Here is a 19,443-nt window from a genome sequence, read left to right as displayed (position 1 = left end):
GAGGACAAGCAAACTGATAATGACAGGAAAAGGGGATACAGCCAATTCTAACTTCTCTTTGAGCAGAATATTTTTAGTGTTTTTTATTATTTTTATTTTAAATTGTTTTAAAATATGTATAACATAAAATTTACCATCCTAACCAATTTTAAGTGTACAGTTCAGTAGTGTTAAGTACATTCACACTGTGGTGCATCTGATCTCCAGAACTATTTTCACCTTGCAAAACTGAAATGCTATCCTCATTAAACAAAAGGTCTCCCTTCCCCCTCCCCGCTGCCCCTGGCAACCACCATTCTACTTACTCTCTCTATGAACTTGACTACTCTAGATAGCTCATATAAATGGACTCATATAGTATTTGACTTTTTAATGACAGGCTTATTTCACTTAGCATAAAGTCTTCAATGTTCATGCATGTTGCAGCATATATCAGAATTTCCTCCTTTTTAGGGTTGAATAATATTCCATTATATGTATATTGTTTATTCATTCACCTGTCAATGGACACGTGGGTTGCTTCTATCCTTTGGTTATTGTAAATAGTGCTGCTATGAACATGGGTGTTCTGAGACCCTACTCTCATTTCTTTGGGGTATATACCCAGAAGTAGAATTATTAGATCATATATTAATTCTATTTTTTTACTTTTTTTTTTAGGAGGTTGTCATACCATTTTTGGTATGGCTGCCTCACTGTATATTCCCACCAACAATGCAGGGAACCAATGGTCAGCCATTAATATTTTTTTAAGTACCTTTATTTTTTTTATTTTATTTATTATGTTAATCACCATACATTACATCATTTGTTTTTAATGTAGTGTTCCATGATTCATTGTTTGCGTATAACACCCCGTGCTCCATGCAGAACGTGCCCTCTTTAATACCCATCACCAGGCTAACCCATCCCCCCACCCCCCTCCCCTCTAGAACCCTCAGTTTGTTTCTCAGAGTCCATCATCTCTCATGGTTCGTCTCCCCCTCCGATTTGCCCCCCTTCATTTCTCCCTTCCTACTATCTTCTTTTTATTTTTTTAACATATAATGTATTATTTGTTTCAGAGGTACAGGTCTGTGATTCAACAGTCTTACACAATTCACAGTGCTCTTTATATTTTTTTAAGGGCTTGTATAATGAAGCACAACTGCATTGGACAAATCTATGCCAAGGTGAGCTGTACAGATCCATACCAGTGGAAATCCAGCCCTATAATTAAAATATGAGCCACTGCCGATTACCTAAGTCAACAATCCAAGAGAATTTGGCTTACCAAAGTATTAAAGCCTACACCTATTGCCCTAGCTACTGTGTAAGGGTCAATTTCCCCTGCAGTTCAGCCTCCTAATATTAGCCACTGGGACTATTTCTCAAGATTCCCAGCCCATGTACCAATTAATATGTTGGAGTTTGCAGTGGAAGGAAATAAGTAACACTCCACTCCCCTCTCAAGATCTGATCTACTTGAGAAATGACTCAAGAATTATCAAAGATCACAGGCACCTGGGTGGCTCAGTCATTAAGCGTCAGCCTTTGGCTCAGGTCATGGTCCCAGGGTCCTGGGATCAAGCCCCGCGTCGGGTTCCTGCTCAGAGGGAAGCCTGCTTCTCCCTCTCCCACTCCCCCTGCTTGTGTTCCCTCTCTCGCTGTGTCTCTCTCTCTGTCAAGTAAATAAATAAAATCTTAAAAAAAAAGAATTATCAAAGATCAAAACAGTAGTTTTACTATAGAAATCGCTTTTCTTCCTCCTCAGTCTCAAGCTCTACTCCCAAACTGAATGCACACATCCTGCCTCAAGCAGAGCCACAAGTTCCCACCAAACAGAGTACATGTGTGTCTTACAATCAAGTCTAAGAGTGGGTGACATGAAGCAAAGATGAGTGGTCTCTTTCTTTACTTCTACAAAAACAGAAATTCCTACTTTATGTACAAAGAGAATTTAGGTAGGAATAGAGTTCTCCTTATGTCTCCCCTTAGCCACCGCTGTGGTTTAGCTCAACAGTTACATTGTAGTTGAGATTTTTCTATGAGTCTTGCAGCCCCTCAAGGTTACATCTGAGGAATCCAGTCAACAATTTATTGGGCTCTCATGTACCCTTAATCTATCTAGAATTTCTATCACCCACCCTTCTGGGCCAAATACTAGGAATTAAGGTTTCTACAAAGTGAAAAATGGGATGCTGGGCTCCTTCCCAGTGACAGAGGCCACGCCTAAATCTACAACTGGCATCACTAGTCCTCTTCTTCCTCATCAAACTCTTATTTGGAGGAAGTTGGGTGGTGTGGGAGAGCTCTTATTCTGTGTCATTCATGGAATAAATTCAGTGATCTACATTCTCCAGATTTTAGCTCTAGTTATTTAAAGAAGAGATTTGGAATTAAAACACATACATTTTACTTTCTCAAAGTATTGTCTTTTTCTTTCAAGAAAAGTTATCTTTATTACTTGGATGTTTGGGAAAGGGCTCTTGAAAGCATGGGGATATAAAAACATTTCTCACTTTATTCTCCAAATACTATTTTGCTGCATATGGAAATAAGACTGGGAGTCTCTATAAAAAATAAAAATAGTCCATAAATTTTATTTAAGTTTTCTATAACAACCATGAATTATTTTTAAAATCAGAAAAGAACACCAGAGCCTTTTTTAAAAACAGAGTGTAGTGCTATCATTTGGACACATTCACATAAAAAGAAAATTACCAGATTTCATAAGGCACTATTTTCTCACCTATAAAGATGGAGAAATACTAGTATCTACTGCTTAATTTTGGGAGACATAATAGACATTCTGAACACACAGCACCTAGGTGTCTGATACAAAGTCTGTGCCCAACAAATGGATTTCCTACTCTAAGAAATCCACAAAACTTGCCCTAGAGCTGGTGCCAGTGGAGGTGCATTCACTAGTTATCTCCCAAAATACCCTACAGTAAAATTATCAAGATAGAAACTCCGTCATGTAATAAAGAGTTTTGGGTATTTTAGCTGCTGGTCATGTAAGGGAAAAAAATTTTTTTTAACAAATCCAGACAAACATCTGGATATTTTCCATCATGAAAAACAGTTCTTAGGCAAGAAATAATACCAATTACATACAAATTCTTCCAGAATATAGAGTAGGAGGGAAAATCTTCCAACTAATTTTATGAGACCAACAGTGCTCTGATAATAAAACCAAACAAGAAAGAAAGAAAGAAAAGAAAAAAAGGAGGGAAAGAATAAAATTATACACCAATATCTCTTATGAACATAGATGTAAAAATTTCCATAAAGTACTTTCAAATGGAATCTAATTGTATATGAAAAGGATGTTATATCATGACTAAGTAGAGTTGATCACAAGAATGCAAGGCTGGTTTAACATTCAAATATCAGTCAATGTAATTCATATCATATCAACAGAATAAAAAGGGATAAATAATAGAGTATCTCACAGGCTACAGAGGAATTTTTTTGGCAAAATTTGACATTCATTCCTGATTAAAAAAAAAAAAATCAAACAGACCTCAGAGTAAACTAGGACTAAAAGGGAACTTCCACAACCTGATAAAAGGTAAACCCACAAAAGAATTAAGCTAACATGATACTTAATGGTAAGAGACTAAATGTTTTCCCCCTAAGACCAGAATCTCTGTTCTTACCACTTCTACTCGGTATTGTACCAAAAGTAATCCGATGCAACAAGTCAAAGGAAAAAAAAAAAAGACATATTGAATGGAAAGGAAGAAATGAGTCTCTAGTCATAGGTAATATGATTGCCTAAAAAAGAATCTCAAAAAAGCTGTTAGAATTCATACATGAGTTTAACAAGAGTGCAGGATATATATGGTCAATCATATTTTTCCTATACCAACAATGAATAATTAAAAATTGAAATGCAAAAAGTATTTACAACAGCAGCAAAAAACATGAAATACTTATGCATAAATCTTTCAAATTATCAGCAAGTTAAAATGTTAATTTTTTTCTAAACCTATTTACAGATTCAATATAATTCCAGTTGAAATCCCAGTAAGAATTTTCTTTTTAGAAATTGACAAGCCGATTCTAAAATTCACAAAGAAAGGCGATGAAATAAGAAAAGATGAAACAATTTTGAAAGGAAAAGCAAAGTTGGAGGGGTTATACTACCTAATTTCCAGACTTACTATAAAGCTGTAATAGTCAAAACAGTTTGGTGTTAGAGAAAGTTTGTTAAAGGTATAGATCAGTGCACCAAAATAGAGTCCAAGAACAGACTCACATGTGGTCAATGGAGTTCAATAAAGGTGCAAAGGCAATTCAACAAAGGGTAATCTTTTCAACAAATAGCTGGAACAATTCTGTGTCCATCTGCAAAAAAACCCAAAGGAACAAAAATCAAAAAAAGAACCTAGATCCACATCTTGCCCCTTAGGCAAAACTTAACTCAAAAATGAATCATAGACCTAAATGTAAAAGACTATAAAACTTCTAGAAGAAAAAAAGGGGGGGGGACTTTGTAACCTTCAAAATACACAAAGAGTTCTTAAAGTCTAAGCCATAAAAGACAATTTGATATATTGGACTTTATCAAATATAAGCACTTTTACACTTTGAAACTCCTGATAAAAGCATAGTAATCACAGACTGGGAGAAAGTATTTCCAAATGATATATCTGGCTGGTAGCCAGAATATATAAAGAACTCTCAAAATTCAACAATTAAAGAAAAAATTTTTTTACGTGGTCAAAATATTTGAATGGATAATTTACCCAAAAATATAAAAATGGCAAGCAAACCATGCAAATTAAAACCACAATGTAATACCATTACATGCTTATTAGAATTGAACATTTAAGAAAAAACTGACAATACAAAGTGGAGCAAAGTAAAATTCCTCCTACATTGCTGATGAGAATGAAAAGTGTTACAGCCCCTTTGGAAATCCATTTGGAAGTATCTTATAAAGTTAAACAGAAACCACACAATGAAGCAATCCTACTTCTAGTATTTACCCAAGTAAAAGGAACACCCATGTTCACACAAAACCAGGTAAATGTTCATGGCGACTTTATTTACAATCACCCACGTCTGGAAACAATTATGGTACATACTTATGTCTAATACTGTTCAGTCATAAGAAGGAACTAAACCAATACATGCAACAGCATGGATGAATCTCAAATGCATTATTCTAAGTGTAAGAAGCTAGTCTCAAAACTCTTGTGAAATCAGTGAAAAAGAGTAATTAATTCAATAGTGCATGACTTCACTTATAGGACAATCCTGCAAAGCCAAAACTATAGGGTGAAGAACAGAGCAGTGATTGCCAGGGGAGAGGGACAAAGGAATCCTAGAGAGTCGAGGGGAGAGAGAGAACTGTTCTCTGTTATGATGGTGGTGGTGGTGGTTACAAGATGGAATGTTTGCCAGAATGAACAGAACTGTGTACTAAAAGGATGAGCTTTACTGTATGTTGATTTACCTTAAATACTTTTTAAGTGAGAAAATTCTTGATTTTACAGCAAGTTTTCCTCTCATTTCACACACTAAGGTATACTATAAACCCATAATTCAACGTAATATTTCTATCCTGAGTTTCTACTCCACTGGGTTGGTAGATAAACTTATCATCAATTCTTCCTGAGACTTATCCCCCATCCCGGTTTCTCCCAAGCTTATGCCATACTTAGGATTCCACAGGCAGTAGCAAGGTGGGAGGGCCATGGCAATGGATTTATACATAGTCCTAGTTCCACATGGTGGCTGCATCCATTGTCCCTTGCTGCATAGCCCATTATATCTGGTAACTCCCCAGTGTTTCCCTGTCACTCTTGGAAAAAGAGAATTTTTCTTACAAGACTTCTGTGTATCAATTTTTACATTGTATTCCACGCACGAGGCAGCCATTTCCTCTTTAGGGTTTAGTTACTGTTCCATCAGTGCTGCTGGGAAGTAGAGTGCAAGAGCCTTCTTCTCTGGACCACAGAGCTCTCTGAATCATCACTTCTTTCTGCCTTTCTCCCTCCCTCTCCCTCTCCCTCCCCACCCCCACCCCCTCACTTCTGTACACAGTGCCCAGAGGAATACTCTGCTCTCTCCTCTGCTTGCTTCTGGCCAAAATACTTTGTCTATACCCTGAAATACCAACCTTTTACCTTCTCCACAAAAACTCTCAAAGTTCCCCTGAGGGCTTAGGCTTTTCCATGACAAATGTCAGAAAGACAAGCGGGCTATTTCTGAGTTCAGCCCTTTCACGGCCTCCCCTGAGGCAATCAAGTAGAGTTAAGTACAGGGGTGAAGAGAGAGGGAGGGGAGATGGAAACACTGCTAGAACAAAACAGATTGATATCTTAAAATATTGCTCCACCTCTCTTGGATAAGAAATTTTAAAGGTGCTACCTTAATTGCAGTTTCCTTTACAGGAAGATGGAAATACCTGATTTGACATTATTAAAATTATGTTATTGTGTTATGGGATTATGGTTTCTACAAAAGGTAGGAACTGAGATATTTGAATGCAAGGAACAATGTGTGAGCCAACAAGTGTAAAAGAATGTGCATAAAATCATACTAAGAAAAGTTGCCAGTCTATCAGCATTCTGGACAGCAGTTCTGAAGCACAAAAAGAAAGAGAGAGAGAGAGAGAGAAAGAAAGAAAGAAAGAAAGATTCTAAAAAATAAGATTTTTGAAAAATGTGCTGCCAAATATTAAGTAAAAAAAAATAATAATCAGTGAAAAAGAGTAATTAATTCACATATTGCATATTGTCCTGTTTTAAACCTCCCAATGTCAATCAGGTACTTTTGAAGGAGCATTTAGAAACGTAAGCTCACTTAAAACATTCTCTTTCTCACAAGCAGCTAGTCAGGGACCTGCTTGTTCTGAGAGCTATTGTCAACACGCCCCTGCCTCCAGCCCCAAACGAAGTCAGCCTGCCTTGCTACCAGTCAACACAATCACATGTTGGACCCAACTGCAGAGCACACTTTCCAGATGTCCAGAATTTCAGGGAAGCTACTGTTCAGACATAAATGAAGCCCTGTGTTTCACAAGCCAGCAACCTGCTGGGGGCTAGAGGGACCACCTTCAGTTGGGCAAGCAATCAACCTGGTTTTTCCCTGGGTGTGTATAGAAGCGAGGTGGTAAGTTACCCGTCACACAAAGTATTCAAGGAGGGAATAGATGGGTTTGGAGGGCTTATTGCAGAGAGAAGTCAAAGGCAGGAGGTCTAAATAGCTTTAAAAAATATCCCACCACCATAAAACCTTAGGATTCTATGAAATGCTATTTTTTTCCAAAGAAGTGAGAAAAGAATACTACATTCTAAGAAACTTCTCTTCCCTAATGACTCAAAACCTGGCTGATTCCACAGAGAAATAAAAACAAATGATACCACACGCAGGAATTTTATAACCTGAGATATAAATCAGGGATAGTCTACAAATTAGGGGATATTTTAAAAATTATCTATTAATTCAGTGTAACACTTGTAGTGGTTTATGTAATTTTTCACTTAAGGTAAGTTTGTGCTATAGGATTGCTCTGGGGTTGTAGGATTTTTTGAATGCAGAAGAACTGACTTTCCTCATTTGAAATAAGGAAAGAAGAGTAGCATGATTCAGCGGGAAAAATGGTTCCACGTATGGGAATTTCTATAAAGGAATGATGTTGCAATGCTTTCAAGTCTACTTGTTATTGCAAGGTAATGACTAATAGAGTGAAGTAAATCCATAGGAAAAAAAGGGGGGAATTTGTGATAGACATACTGTGAAGCAAAAGGCATGTTAGAGAATTTTTAATTTTTTAAGCCATTGGTTTGACAAAAACTAAAATTTCATTTTGACCAAATGCTCTCATAAGAAAACAAATATGTTCAGATGGAGAAATTGTTTCCTGCTTTTAATCAATATGTATTCCATACTGTCTGTCTGAAGTTCTATGAACCCCAAAGAAATGGGACCAAGTCCGTGAGATCTTTCCTTTACATTCTTCTCCACAGTAGGTCACATGAAGAAATCAAGCCATCAAAGTCATGTGATTGCGGGGGGCATGGGGAAAAATCTTTGTACCTTTTGCTCAATTTCGCTACAAACCTGACTGCTCTAAAAAAATTAAATCTCCTAAAAAAAAGAAGTCAAAGGATTTCATTTTGCCTCGATGTTTCCAAGAATTAGATGGTATTTTTTTCCCCCAAGATAAAAAAAAATTGGGGTACCTGGGTGGCTCAGTCTTTGAACACCTGACTCTTGATTCCTGCTCAGGTCATTATCTCAGCTCACATCATGATCTCAGGGTCCCAGAACAGAGCCCAGCATCAGGCTCCCTGCTTCCCCTCTCCCTTTTCGTCTGCCTCTCCTCCCACTCAAGTACTCTGTATCTCTCTTTCTCTCTCTCTCTCAAATAAGTAAATAAATCTTTTTAAAAATCATATTATGTGCATTTAAATTATTTCTAAAAGAAACTCTTTAACTTTATTCTTAAAAATTATTAATGGAAAGAGTTCTGGACTGAGTCAACATGTAGTCCCATCTCTGATCACAGCCCCACATGCCACCAGCTAAGTGAGTTTGTGTTAGTTCCAATTTCTGGACCTCAGTGGCATCAGATGGAAATTGGGAGAGTATCACCCTTCCCTACCTAAAATGAGAGGAACATGAAAACCTTTTGAAAAGAATAAGGTCATATACAAATGTAAGCAAGGAAGAAAGAAAACAGTATGCTGTAGGAATCCATCCATCCATCCATCCATCCATCCATCCTTCCTTCCTTCCTTCCTTCCTTCCTCCCTCCAGCAAATACTATGTGAATTCTCAATATAAACCAGGCTCCCTGCCAGGAACTAAAAATTTCACAGTAAACAAAAGCAGATAGGATTGGAACCTTTCCAGAAGTTACAGTCTAGTGGAGAAGACAGGTGCTAAATAATAATACAAATAAATATATTTAAAATTGTGATGTTTGCCATAAGGAAAAGTTAAAGGCAGGATGGGAAATAATGATGGGTGACCTGAATTAGGTGGGGGATTAGGGTGGAGGGTAAAGGCATCAAGGGAAAGTTTCTCAGCGACTTGAAGCATAAGGAACTGAAAGGTAAAAATTTGAGGGAAAGAGGTTGCAGAGAGTATTTCCAGTAAAGGAAAGAGCACTTGCAAAGGTTTTGAGGTGAAAAAAGCTTGACATATCCAAAGCATTAGCAGAAGGCCAGGGTAACCATTGATGGTTTTTATTCATGCTACCATGACGCTAATCTCCTACTGCTTTTGAGATAAGACTAGAACAATTATGAAAACGGACATCCTAATTTTTACTCAGGCTAAACTTTTATCCTCAACAAATGTTTCCAACTTAGAATGTCTCTATATCCAAAGAAAATTCCTAATCCCTATATATTTAGTATTTATTATGCCTGAAGGACATTTCAGACATCCTCTATTCTACAGGCTTCAAAAAGAGTCAGCTAGTTAAAAATAATTTTTTTAAAGATTATTTATGTGAGAGAGAGAGAGAATGAGCTGGAGGGGCAGACAGAAAGGGAGAAAATCTCAAGCAGACTCCACACTGAGCATGGAGCCTGACATGGGGCTTAATCTCATGACCACGAGATCATGACCTGCCTAAACCAAGAGTCAGATGCTTAACCAACTGTACCCCCCAAGGTGCCCCCAAATTAAGAATTTTCATAAGAAAATTAATAGATTAGAATGTATCTTGAGAAAAGGTTAGTGGACTCAAAACCTTAACATATGAGCAAGAGTTAATGCTTTTAAGCCTGACAGTGCTGGGAAAGAGAAAACAAAGGAGACACAGTCTGGATCCCACATACTTTCACGAAGTTGTCTCATGGAGAAGAGGGGACGTCAAAGGCCTCTAATGGATGCCAGAGAATTTCATGGTCGATGTTCACTGGGGAGCAAAACGTTGCTCAGTATGTAAGAAAGAATCAGATAAGAGTGGGAGAGGTCTAACTTGGCAGATGGAGGAAATAGGTGTTCCTTTAGAAGTCACAAATAAATCATAAATGTATGTACAGATTCAAACACCCCTTGGGGACACCTAGAGAAAATTCAGACAAAACCTTAAGGACCAATGTAATAGACAACCTGTAAAGTGTATTCCAGCACCAGGAGATACCATTGGAAAGTGCCTCTTAACAGAAAGATTTAAGAAACTCTTCTCGGTAACAGAGAAGTTTCATCTCCCAAAACTGTTAATCATCTAGGAGACAGGAGCTATAATAAGGAGTGGGATGGCTTTAATAACACCACCAGGGGAGAGCTGTTAGGAAGCTTTGTATCTATCTATGGTTACCATAAAGCATTTCACCAGTGGATGGAAATGTTCATTCATCAGAAATCTTTATCAGTATTGCCCATTATGGGTTGAGAATTTTGGTACAGTTTGGTAAGGGAAATTGGGGTGAGAGGTGAGAGCCCCAGGATACCTGGCTTGAGCATAAATGTTCTGTACCAGATCTGGGGGAAAGTTGTTAAAGGACTTCTGGAGGTGGATGGGCGTGGACCAGGAAAGTTATAGAGCCAGAGCAGACACTGAAGGATGAAGAGCTATGCAAGTGAAGGCAGGAAGAATCATTTTAATAGGAGATAAAGAAAAAGAGCAACCCAAGAACATTCAAGAAGGCGCAAGAATCAATAGTTTGAGTGTGGGCTGTGTGAGCTAGTTTGGTGAACAGGTAAGCTGAAACTTTGCTTGTCAAAGAATAAACAAACATTAATCAAGGAGGTCAGGGGTTCTTAAACTTGAGTTTCTGTTAATCTTCTGAACATATGAATATAGTGTCTTATAGATGCAAATGAGAGCTTGTTCTGTGATGCCCTAGAGTTTCCCTTAAGGAATGTGGCAACTCAGCCTGAGCCAAGGGAGAGTCCTGGACTTTATTTGATTTAGTTGATTTAAAAGAATGATTAGGAGACAAGATGGGACACAGAGACTGATAGAGATTTTATCAGACCATCATGTTGATGAAACTTTAAAAAGTGACTGGCTATGTTACATTCTTCCTAAGTCCTCCTCCCAATCCCAACCCAGATGAGGGATTAGACATTTAGATAGCATTTACTGAGTGTCTATTACCTGCCAGTGCACAAGTACTTTATTCTCAACACAGGTCTATAAAATAAATGGTATTCTCATCTTACAGGAGGAAAAGAGACTCAGAGAGGTTAAATCCTTTATTCATTTCATTCAGCCATTCATTTATTCAGCCAATATATCTTGGTTAAGTGCCTCGTACTTGCTGCTGTGGGAAGCATCTACCAAGTGCTACTACAGGAGAACCTACCAAGAGTTACTATAGGATGCACCCATTGCTTTACGTGTCCAGCACCCTTTCTTCTTAGAACAGTACCACTCTGGAGTGCCTGGGTGCCTCAGTTGGTTAAGTGGCCAACTCTTGATTTCAGCTGAGGTCATGATTTCAGTGTCCTGGGATCTAGCCCTGCATCAGACTCTGTGCTCAGCGGGGAGTCTGCTCAAGGATTCTCTCTCCCTCTCCCACTCACTCTTTCTCTCTCTCTCACACTCTCTCAAAAATAAATCTTGAAAAAAAGAACAGTACCACTTTTTTGGGGGGCGCCTTCCTGTTTCTCTAGTTTATCAATATGTATCACAAAAACTTTCATTTTCTCAACTAATCCCTACTTCCTGACCATAAGTGATAGTCCTAACTGACTTAGTATTTTGGGATTTGGGACTAAGAGAAAATCAGGATGAAGTATGGTCAATGGCGGAAAACTATAGGGTGAAATGTTCAGAAGTTGTGAAGGACCATGCTTATTGTCAGCTGGAGAAGTCCACAGTAAAAAGAAAAAACTAAGCTGGCTCAGTGAAAAAATAGCAGAGACACGAGACAGACTGGATGCTGGTGGCAGTCATATATCTGCTCCATTGCTTTGCCTTTCCCAAGGACTGGGCGTTCACCTCTTCCTTGGATTCCATGAATATATCCCAGGGTCCTGCAAAATTCTTTCTGCTTAAGCTTGCCTTCTTTTTTAAACTTCTAATAGCTTATTATCATGCTACACATGGAAGACACAAAGATGAAAAAAATAGTCCCTGACTTACAACACTCTTAAGAAGTGTTTCATAGGTCATGTGTGTGGACATAGATGATTACAACATTTTCAGCAGGGTTGAGTGGAACATGAGCCCCTACGGTGTGTATCTGACTCATCCAAATACCCCTTCCTTTGCCATTCATCCTCTGCAAGATCTTGATCTACTTTCTCCCTCCAGGCATTGGCATCTCTAAGAATCTGGCTGTAGTAATGCACGGTAATTGATGTAAGATCAGAGGTCTGCAAACATTTTCTGCAAGGGGCCATACAGTAAATACTTTGGCCTCGTAGATCATATAGATTCTGTCACAACTATTCAGTCTGCTCTTATAGCACAAACGCAGCCACGAGAATACTTACATGAATGATCATGCCTGTGTTCCAAGAAAAATTAATTTACAAAATCAGGTTAAGAGGCCAAACTTCATCCACAGGTCATAGTTCACCAACCCTAGCTCTGGGTATCTGGGGGCAAAGTGAAGTTAAGAAACACGATGTGGAATATTAATTGATTGACAGAAGTGTGCATCAGGTGCTGCAGAAACTCAGAGAAAACACCAAAGTACTCCAGGGGCACGAGGATAAAACATTTATGCAAGAGATGATACCTGCATGGAGTCTTTGAAAACAAAGGAATGTTAGAGAAAGAGGAGATGGGTAGGGAAAGCTGCATTTATAAATACGATGAGCTGTAAGAGACCCTGGCATTTGAAGGATTGCCAATAGTTCCCATTACTGGGGCAAGAAGTAAAAAAATTTAGGAGAGTATCAAAAATAAGGCAAAGCAGGAAAGCAAGGAGAATTTAAACAAACAAACAAAAACAAGGCATTAGGGAGCCATCGAAGAATTTTAGAGCAGAATAGACATCATCTGATCTTTTTTTTTTTTTTTCTGTAATACTATTTCAGGACCACAAGAAGTAGGGGTAAGGATTTCAGGTAGAAAAACACTGCAATTGTTTGGAATAACAGTGGTTTAAAGGCCTAGATTTAGGCAATGAAGTCAATTTAAGCATTAGAATCAATAGGATTCAACATGGAGACAGGTTATATGTAGGACCAAGAGAAGAAGGAACAGATTACCCATAGGACAATTGGGCAGACAAAAGGGGGGAGGAGTCATCAATATTAAAATATTTAGGGCATCATTCAGTTCAGTATCAAACTGTTGAGTGTGAGATGCCTGTGGGATCTTTAAGTCGAGATGTAGGAGAGTGATCTGCTGGCCATGAAGGTAGATCAGTTTTTTACATACATCTGTCAGCTAGGTGCAATTATTATTCCCATTTCACAGATAAAGAAATGCAAATAAAGGAAAGGTCAGGGAAAATGATTTTTAACAATAACTCCAGCTGGATTTCTTATTTCTTGCCCTGAATTACAGAATTAGGATTTAACAGAGCATAGGAGCAGATGACAAGTTCATTTACAAAGAGTATGTAGGATGAGAAAAGAGAAAGATTGAAGCTGAAACCCCAGAAACAAAGTCTTTAGGAAACAGGGACAGCAGTGTCCATGGTGGTTATGTCCCTGCCCTGGAGCCAGAATGCCTGACTTAAAATCCCAGCTCAGTTGCTTATTAGCAGTAGCATGATTTGAACAAGTCCGTTAGACACTTCTATTCCTGCTTCATCATCTGCAAAGGGTGAATAATAATAGCACCTACCTCCTAGGCTCCTACCAACCAAGTAAAAAGATGTATGTAAATATCTGACCATGCACCACAGCAAATTAGTAAATACTCAAGAAATATTTGCTATTTTTGTTATTATTACCTTGCAAAGGAAACAGAAAATAAGTGGTAAAACAGGAAAAGTGGAAGAAAGTGCCATCCTTGAGGCTAAGGAAGGAGAAACTCCAAAAGACAGGATATACACAGAGCATCAAATATTGTACAGAGGTCAAGAAAAAGGGGCCTCAAATAGATCTGTGGGTTTACCCACTTTAAGGTCATATGCAGAGTAGTGGAGGCGGCTGCCAGACTGTGGCTGGTTCAGGAAAGAGTGGGTGCTGGAGAAGCAGAGTCAGGGATAGCTAAGTATATTCTGAATGGTTTGTAGGTGTAGGGAGCAGAAAACGTCAACTATAGGAGTTGTAAATGGAATGTAATTTCTAATAAGTGTGGGTTGCTAAGGTAGGACAAATGGGTAGTTTTCCATGCTGAAGGGGAAAAGAAAGTAGTGAAGAAGAGGTTGAAGATACAAGGAACAGGAGAGAACTGCTAGATCAACGTTCTGGAGGAGGAAGAGGTATATGATGAGATCCAGAGCTCAGGAGGGAATTGACCTGAAAGGGGAAGAGACACCTATTCCGCAGAAGCAGGTGTAGCCAAGATAAGGAATGGTTCCAGCTATAATTCTCATCTGATAACCTCAACATCATTGTGACGTAGCAAATATGGTACCTTGCTGAGAGAGAGAGCCATGGGATAGAGCAATTGAATTTCCAGAAAAGTCTAAATATCTGTTGCAAAAATAGGAAAAGGACCAAACTCTCAATACATAAAAGACTATTCAGGTGTCACTGAGGGCCAGACAAAGGTTGGAACCGTGAACTTAGAGTCGCATCAAGTCATGTGGTGGCATGATTTCCCTCAGCTGACCCAGTGGTCTAAGTGCAGGAGCCAGGAAACAGAGACTGGAGCTGATTCAGCATGTGCAACGTCCGAGGAAAGGGATTTAGGATACCAAGAAGAGAATGGCCATCCAGGCTGGACAGGATGGTTAGAAGAACAGGAAAACAGAGAAGGATTGTTAGTGGGGGAAGGTAGGCATGGATAGCACAAGGAAACTCAAATATACCAGAGAACAGATGAAGCGTTAAGAGATGCAATGAGAGGTTTGTGGTCAGAGGATGAAATTTTATATTTCTGAAAGACAAGGAATCAGATAGTCCTCTGGATATTGATGACTCAGAATAATGGCCGGACTTAGGGAAGGAAGGCGAACAAGTTCTGGGCCTTAGTCTTCAAGGAATCAATGAATGTGAAGAGAGGGTAAGAGGTCCGTGGTTGACAGGGCAGTGGGGCAGTGGGGAGTAGGGGTGGAGAGTGTCGAGGATTTGGCTGGTATAGCCAAATGCCATGTTGTTTCCCTCCCCTCCCCCCAGCCCAAGAGAAATAGGGAACTAGACGGAGGACGATTTGGTAGCAGCAACATGCGGTATAGAGAAAGGTCACATTGCGCTACTTCCGGGTAAGATTTAAGAAAAATGTATTGGCGTTCCGGATAAGAGAACTTCCAGGTAAGTGGTCCCCCTGGGGAGACCAGGTTCCAGTTACCACAGAGGGTAAGGAATGAACCCCGTAAAAAGCCTAACAGTAGGAGAGAGTTTGTTAGCATGGACAGGCAAGCTTCAAAGTTACAACGCAAAGGGTCGGAAAGGGTAGTGTGTGCAGAAGGGAAAAGGGAAAGGAATCAAAGCAGGACAGGGGTGCAGAGATGTGCCTAGAGGAGCAGTAATAACCCAAGGGCACAGCTGCCAAGGAAAGCTATGATGTGAACTCTGGCAGAGTTCACAGCCTTCAAATTTCCAAAAGAAACTTTAGAATAAACTTGTTTTGATGCTAGAAAACCATGGCATTTGCTCAGGGTTCCAAACAATGTTGTTAAAAAAAAAAAATATGACGCCTCCAAAATAATCTTTTTTTTTTTTTTTCTGCGTGTGCCAGGGCAGGATTTTCTTTTACCAAAAATGTAGCTCTTGGTGGACGCTACAGTGACTCCAGTAACAAAGAAGAGGGTCCAGATCTCTCTTGGTGGCACCACCAGCTGCCTGAGCCAGTCAAGCAAGCTGTCCTACCTCCCGTAGTCAGCCAGTTATTAAAGCTTGTATTTAAGCCCTTACCTGACCGAATCAAGGTCTATGCCTTTTGTACCAGTTTACCTCTCTATAAAGCAGACTATCAATAACCACTCAGCTATTTCTCAAGGTCATTATAGAGAGCAACTGAATTAATAGTCCCCAAAGCACTAAACTCTGCAAACAGAGATACACGGTACAAATATCAGGCATTACCGTTACCAAGTAATTTATTATGTGATAGTTTGAGACACACACCAGAAACAAAATATGAAGTGCAGTAGAGTGGGGTAGAGAGGTAGAGCCAAGACCCATGGGGAGTGACTTGGCAAGGGTTCTTGGAGGAGGTAAGATTGGAGCTGGAGATTGGATGTGTTTCATTTTCCCCAAAGATTCCTCGCCTCTAGTTGCTCAGGCATACCCTTCCTCTCCCCATTTCAACTAAGCCTAGAAAATTCAGCGGTCAGCAGAGAACGAGAGGGAAGCCAGCAAGGCCTCACTCCACTAACTGAAGCCGAATGTGGGATGGAACAGCGCAGCCCACCTACCTCACAGGCCATTGTCTTCCCCTGGCAGAAACACGCCTCACTGCTCCAGCTCGGCTCCTGGGGCCTGACCTCTTTTTCAAGCCTGTGGTCAGCCTGCTTATCGGGCCTGACCTCTTTCAGCTGGATGTTGTTTTTGACTTGGCTCCTTTCTTCTCAGCTGTTTCCATTTTAGGCCTCTGCTCCTGACTCTTGAAAGCAGAAGTAGCCAAGCCCCTTCCCTCTGCCCAGGCGAAGGTAAAGGGACTGTATTTGGGCTCATCAAACCTAAGTGGGACCAAAGATTGGTGTCCGCCTTTGGCTTTCTGGTGAGGGCCTTATTTGGAACAGCTGAGCCTCCTCTAGGAGTCTGGGGTTCAGGAGAACCGCATGTCAGCCTGAGGTGAAGAGAGATTTCAGCAGGAAGGAAACGGCAGAGGCCTTATTTTCTCAGAAAGGGGCTGAAAGCCCACTTCCTTTCCGCTTTGAGTGGTTGAACTACTGAGGAGCATTACGTCAAACGCCATTTACTCTCCAGCTTTATCGGGCTCTGAGGCCCAGCGTGTGGAGAGCTCGAAACGCGCCCATCTTGCCAAATAAACAAAAACGCACAGAAACCCTTCCCTAAATGTCTGCGCCCCAGATTTGGGGGTGTGCCCCCACATCCAGGAGCAAGTGGCTTCCTGGAAGGCTAAAGGGGATGAAAAGATCAAGACTGATTCTCCCTATTGCTCGTTCTCACGCCCCTGCCTCGCCTGCCCCCCCCTTTCCCACCCACAACCCCTCCTACTCCCCAAGGGGTGCCATTTTGGAGCCAAAAGCCACTTTGTCAGCACAAGAGCAGTCCCGCCCTCTCTTGCTCCACACACCATGTGACCCTGGAGAACCTCCAGGGCATATTTCATCTGGCATCAGCAGCTAGAGGTCACGGTGACCCAAAACTTCCTGCATTCCCAGGCCTGGTAGCCCTGCCAAAGCCAGCCATGGCGGGGGAAGGAGAGCGCCGCTTGGGGGCGGGGGGGAGCTGACCGAGTGTGGTGTTGGCCGCCCTGCCTGCCAGCAGACAGCGGCACTGGTTTTCCACTGCCGGCCCTTCATTGCACTTGGCCGGCTTTGTTCCTTCCCTGGGACCAAGTCAACAAGCTGAGACCAGAGGAGCTGCGGCTCTGCATGCAGAGCGAAGCCCTTTCCGTTTGCCTGCACACCGGGCTCAGGCGCTCGGCTCCGCGGCCCCCCGGACTCTGATTTCCCACCTGTCCTACCTGCTGGGCACTACATGCAGTGTGACAAGGGTTCAAGACTCCCAGCGACGGCTCCTCCTTCCCACCCCCCCTCTATGTAGGAGAGAACAGATCATTAGAGAGGCCGGAGACTTCATACTGAATTTTGCTCGGGGTCAAAAAAGACAATAAAGGTGAACCTCTAGAGCCAGAAAACAATTTTAGTATCAGTGTCCAGGGTCCCCTTCCGTGCAAGAATTATAAAGTTTTAGGGTTAGAAAAGATCATAAACCATCCATGTAAGTGGGTCTTCACACAATTTGGTAAAGACACCTTTGAGTAACTGATGACAACAAGCCACTCCCTGCGCTAGGCAAAAACCTGCAGACACTGGAGAGTTGGCTAACAATTTGGGGAGTGCAGGGACTCCAGGAGCCCCAGTGCAGCGACCTACTGGACCATTCCTTCCCCTGCCAGCCCTCTCGTTTTGCAGAAGGGGAACTGTGAGACCCAGAGAAGACAGTGACTCTTGCAAAGTCAAGGCTAGATGTGGTCCTGCTGAACCCGGATCCCTTGATTCCGAGGGAATCATCAGGGCCCTCACCTCCCCCCCTTCCCATTGTCTTCTTGGCTTTGCTCTTAGCATCTTTCTCTTCCTTGATTCCCTTCCTGCTTTCTCTCCTCAGGTCTTCTCTGTTTCTTTTGCCTATTCTTTTACTTCGAGTTTTATTTCCTTTTGTGCTTTCCTTCCTTCTACACTCTTGTCTTCTCCATCTCTGCCCTGTGTCTGGGGACCCAGTCAATTCGCCAGTGTCAGTTGTCTGGTCCTCTGGATAAGTCACCGGCTCCTGTGGGAGGATAGCATGTGTACATCAAGGAAAGAATGAAACTGTTGAAAGAAGTGGTATCAAGGAGAAAAATTTCATCTCTCTCCCCAAATCTTCAGTATAGATCTAGTGGGAATGGGTCTTCTTTTCACCCTTAGTGAAGACAAATAACATTAAAGGAGAGGAATACAGAAGCCAGTAGATTAGTGGTACTCATGGTATGGTTGGGGAGCCTCAGGGGATCCCTGAGACCTTTTCAAGGGGTTTACAAAGTCAAAATTGTATTCACCATAATGTTAAGATGTTATTTGTCATTTTTACTGTGTTAACATTTGAACCGATGGTGCAAACACCACAAGGGGTAAAACTGGGGCGGGGGTGGGGCTAGCATGTATCCAGGCATTGAAACCGAATTGGACTCCCAGTCATTGTAATCTTCACAGCCACGAACAACAGTTGTTTTAAAAAGTAAATTTTACTTAAGAATACTCATAAAGGAGCAGTTAAAAATATTTATTTGATTAAATTTAGATTAAATTTTATTGAACTGAAAATAAGTCTCGAGTACACTTTCTTTTTTTTTTTTTTTTTTCTATTCCCCGGCAAGGTGAGAAACGTGCATAAAGTACTTCTGCCACATACTAAAGTAGACTAGTTGTCTCAAGGAAAAGTAGTTACGCAATTGAGATGTAAGCTTTACCTATCATTTTTTTCCAGTTTTACCTGGAAGAACGACTGACAAACTGTGGTTGTCTAAACCTGTGTATTTGGCAGACATTTTCCTAATAATAAACAGAGTGAGCCTGTCATTTCCAGTGCGAAATAGACAGCACCTTTTGCCAAAGATAAATCTGAGCTTTCAGTCAAAAATTAAAAATGCTCGAAATGTGTATCTACCACCATGAACTGAACTGTTTCCCCATACTTAAAACTTTCCTGGTTAGATCAGTGGTGATACTGACAAATGTGATTATTTGAATTTTAGAATGAAATACGTCAACATTTGAAAGACTGGTGTAAGTCAGTGAA

The 19,443-nt window shown here is 40.7% G+C and overlaps 1 protein-coding gene across 2 annotated transcripts in view; it reads right to left on the bottom strand.

Annotated features, from left to right (window-relative positions):
- TPRG1 (tumor protein p63 regulated 1) overlaps positions 1-16,855 on the bottom strand; it is a 207,885-nt gene extending 191,030 nt beyond the window's left edge. Inside the window, exons 1-2 of one of the 2 annotated variants that reach the window (XM_027581960.2) lie at positions 16,392-16,855; positions 4,247-4,335 (exon numbers count right to left, since the gene is read on the bottom strand). Coding sequence is in view for 1 of the 2 variants with exons in the window: in XM_027581959.2 (XP_027437760.2) it covers positions 16,392-16,403 (12 nt within the window). In the remaining variant the exon portion in view is untranslated. The remainder of the gene's footprint in view (positions 1-4,246; positions 4,336-16,391) is intronic. The other variant, XM_027581959.2, reaches the window with a different exon arrangement.
- Between the last annotated feature and the right edge of the window lie 2,588 nt (positions 16,856-19,443).

The sequence above is a fragment of the Zalophus californianus genome, chromosome 1 (assembly GCF_009762305.2).
Source record: "Zalophus californianus isolate mZalCal1 chromosome 1, mZalCal1.pri.v2, whole genome shotgun sequence".
Lineage (NCBI taxonomy): Eukaryota > Metazoa > Chordata > Mammalia > Carnivora > Otariidae > Zalophus > Zalophus californianus.
Note: the sequence above shows the minus strand (reverse complement) of the source record. Positions and strands in the feature narration are given on the sequence as shown.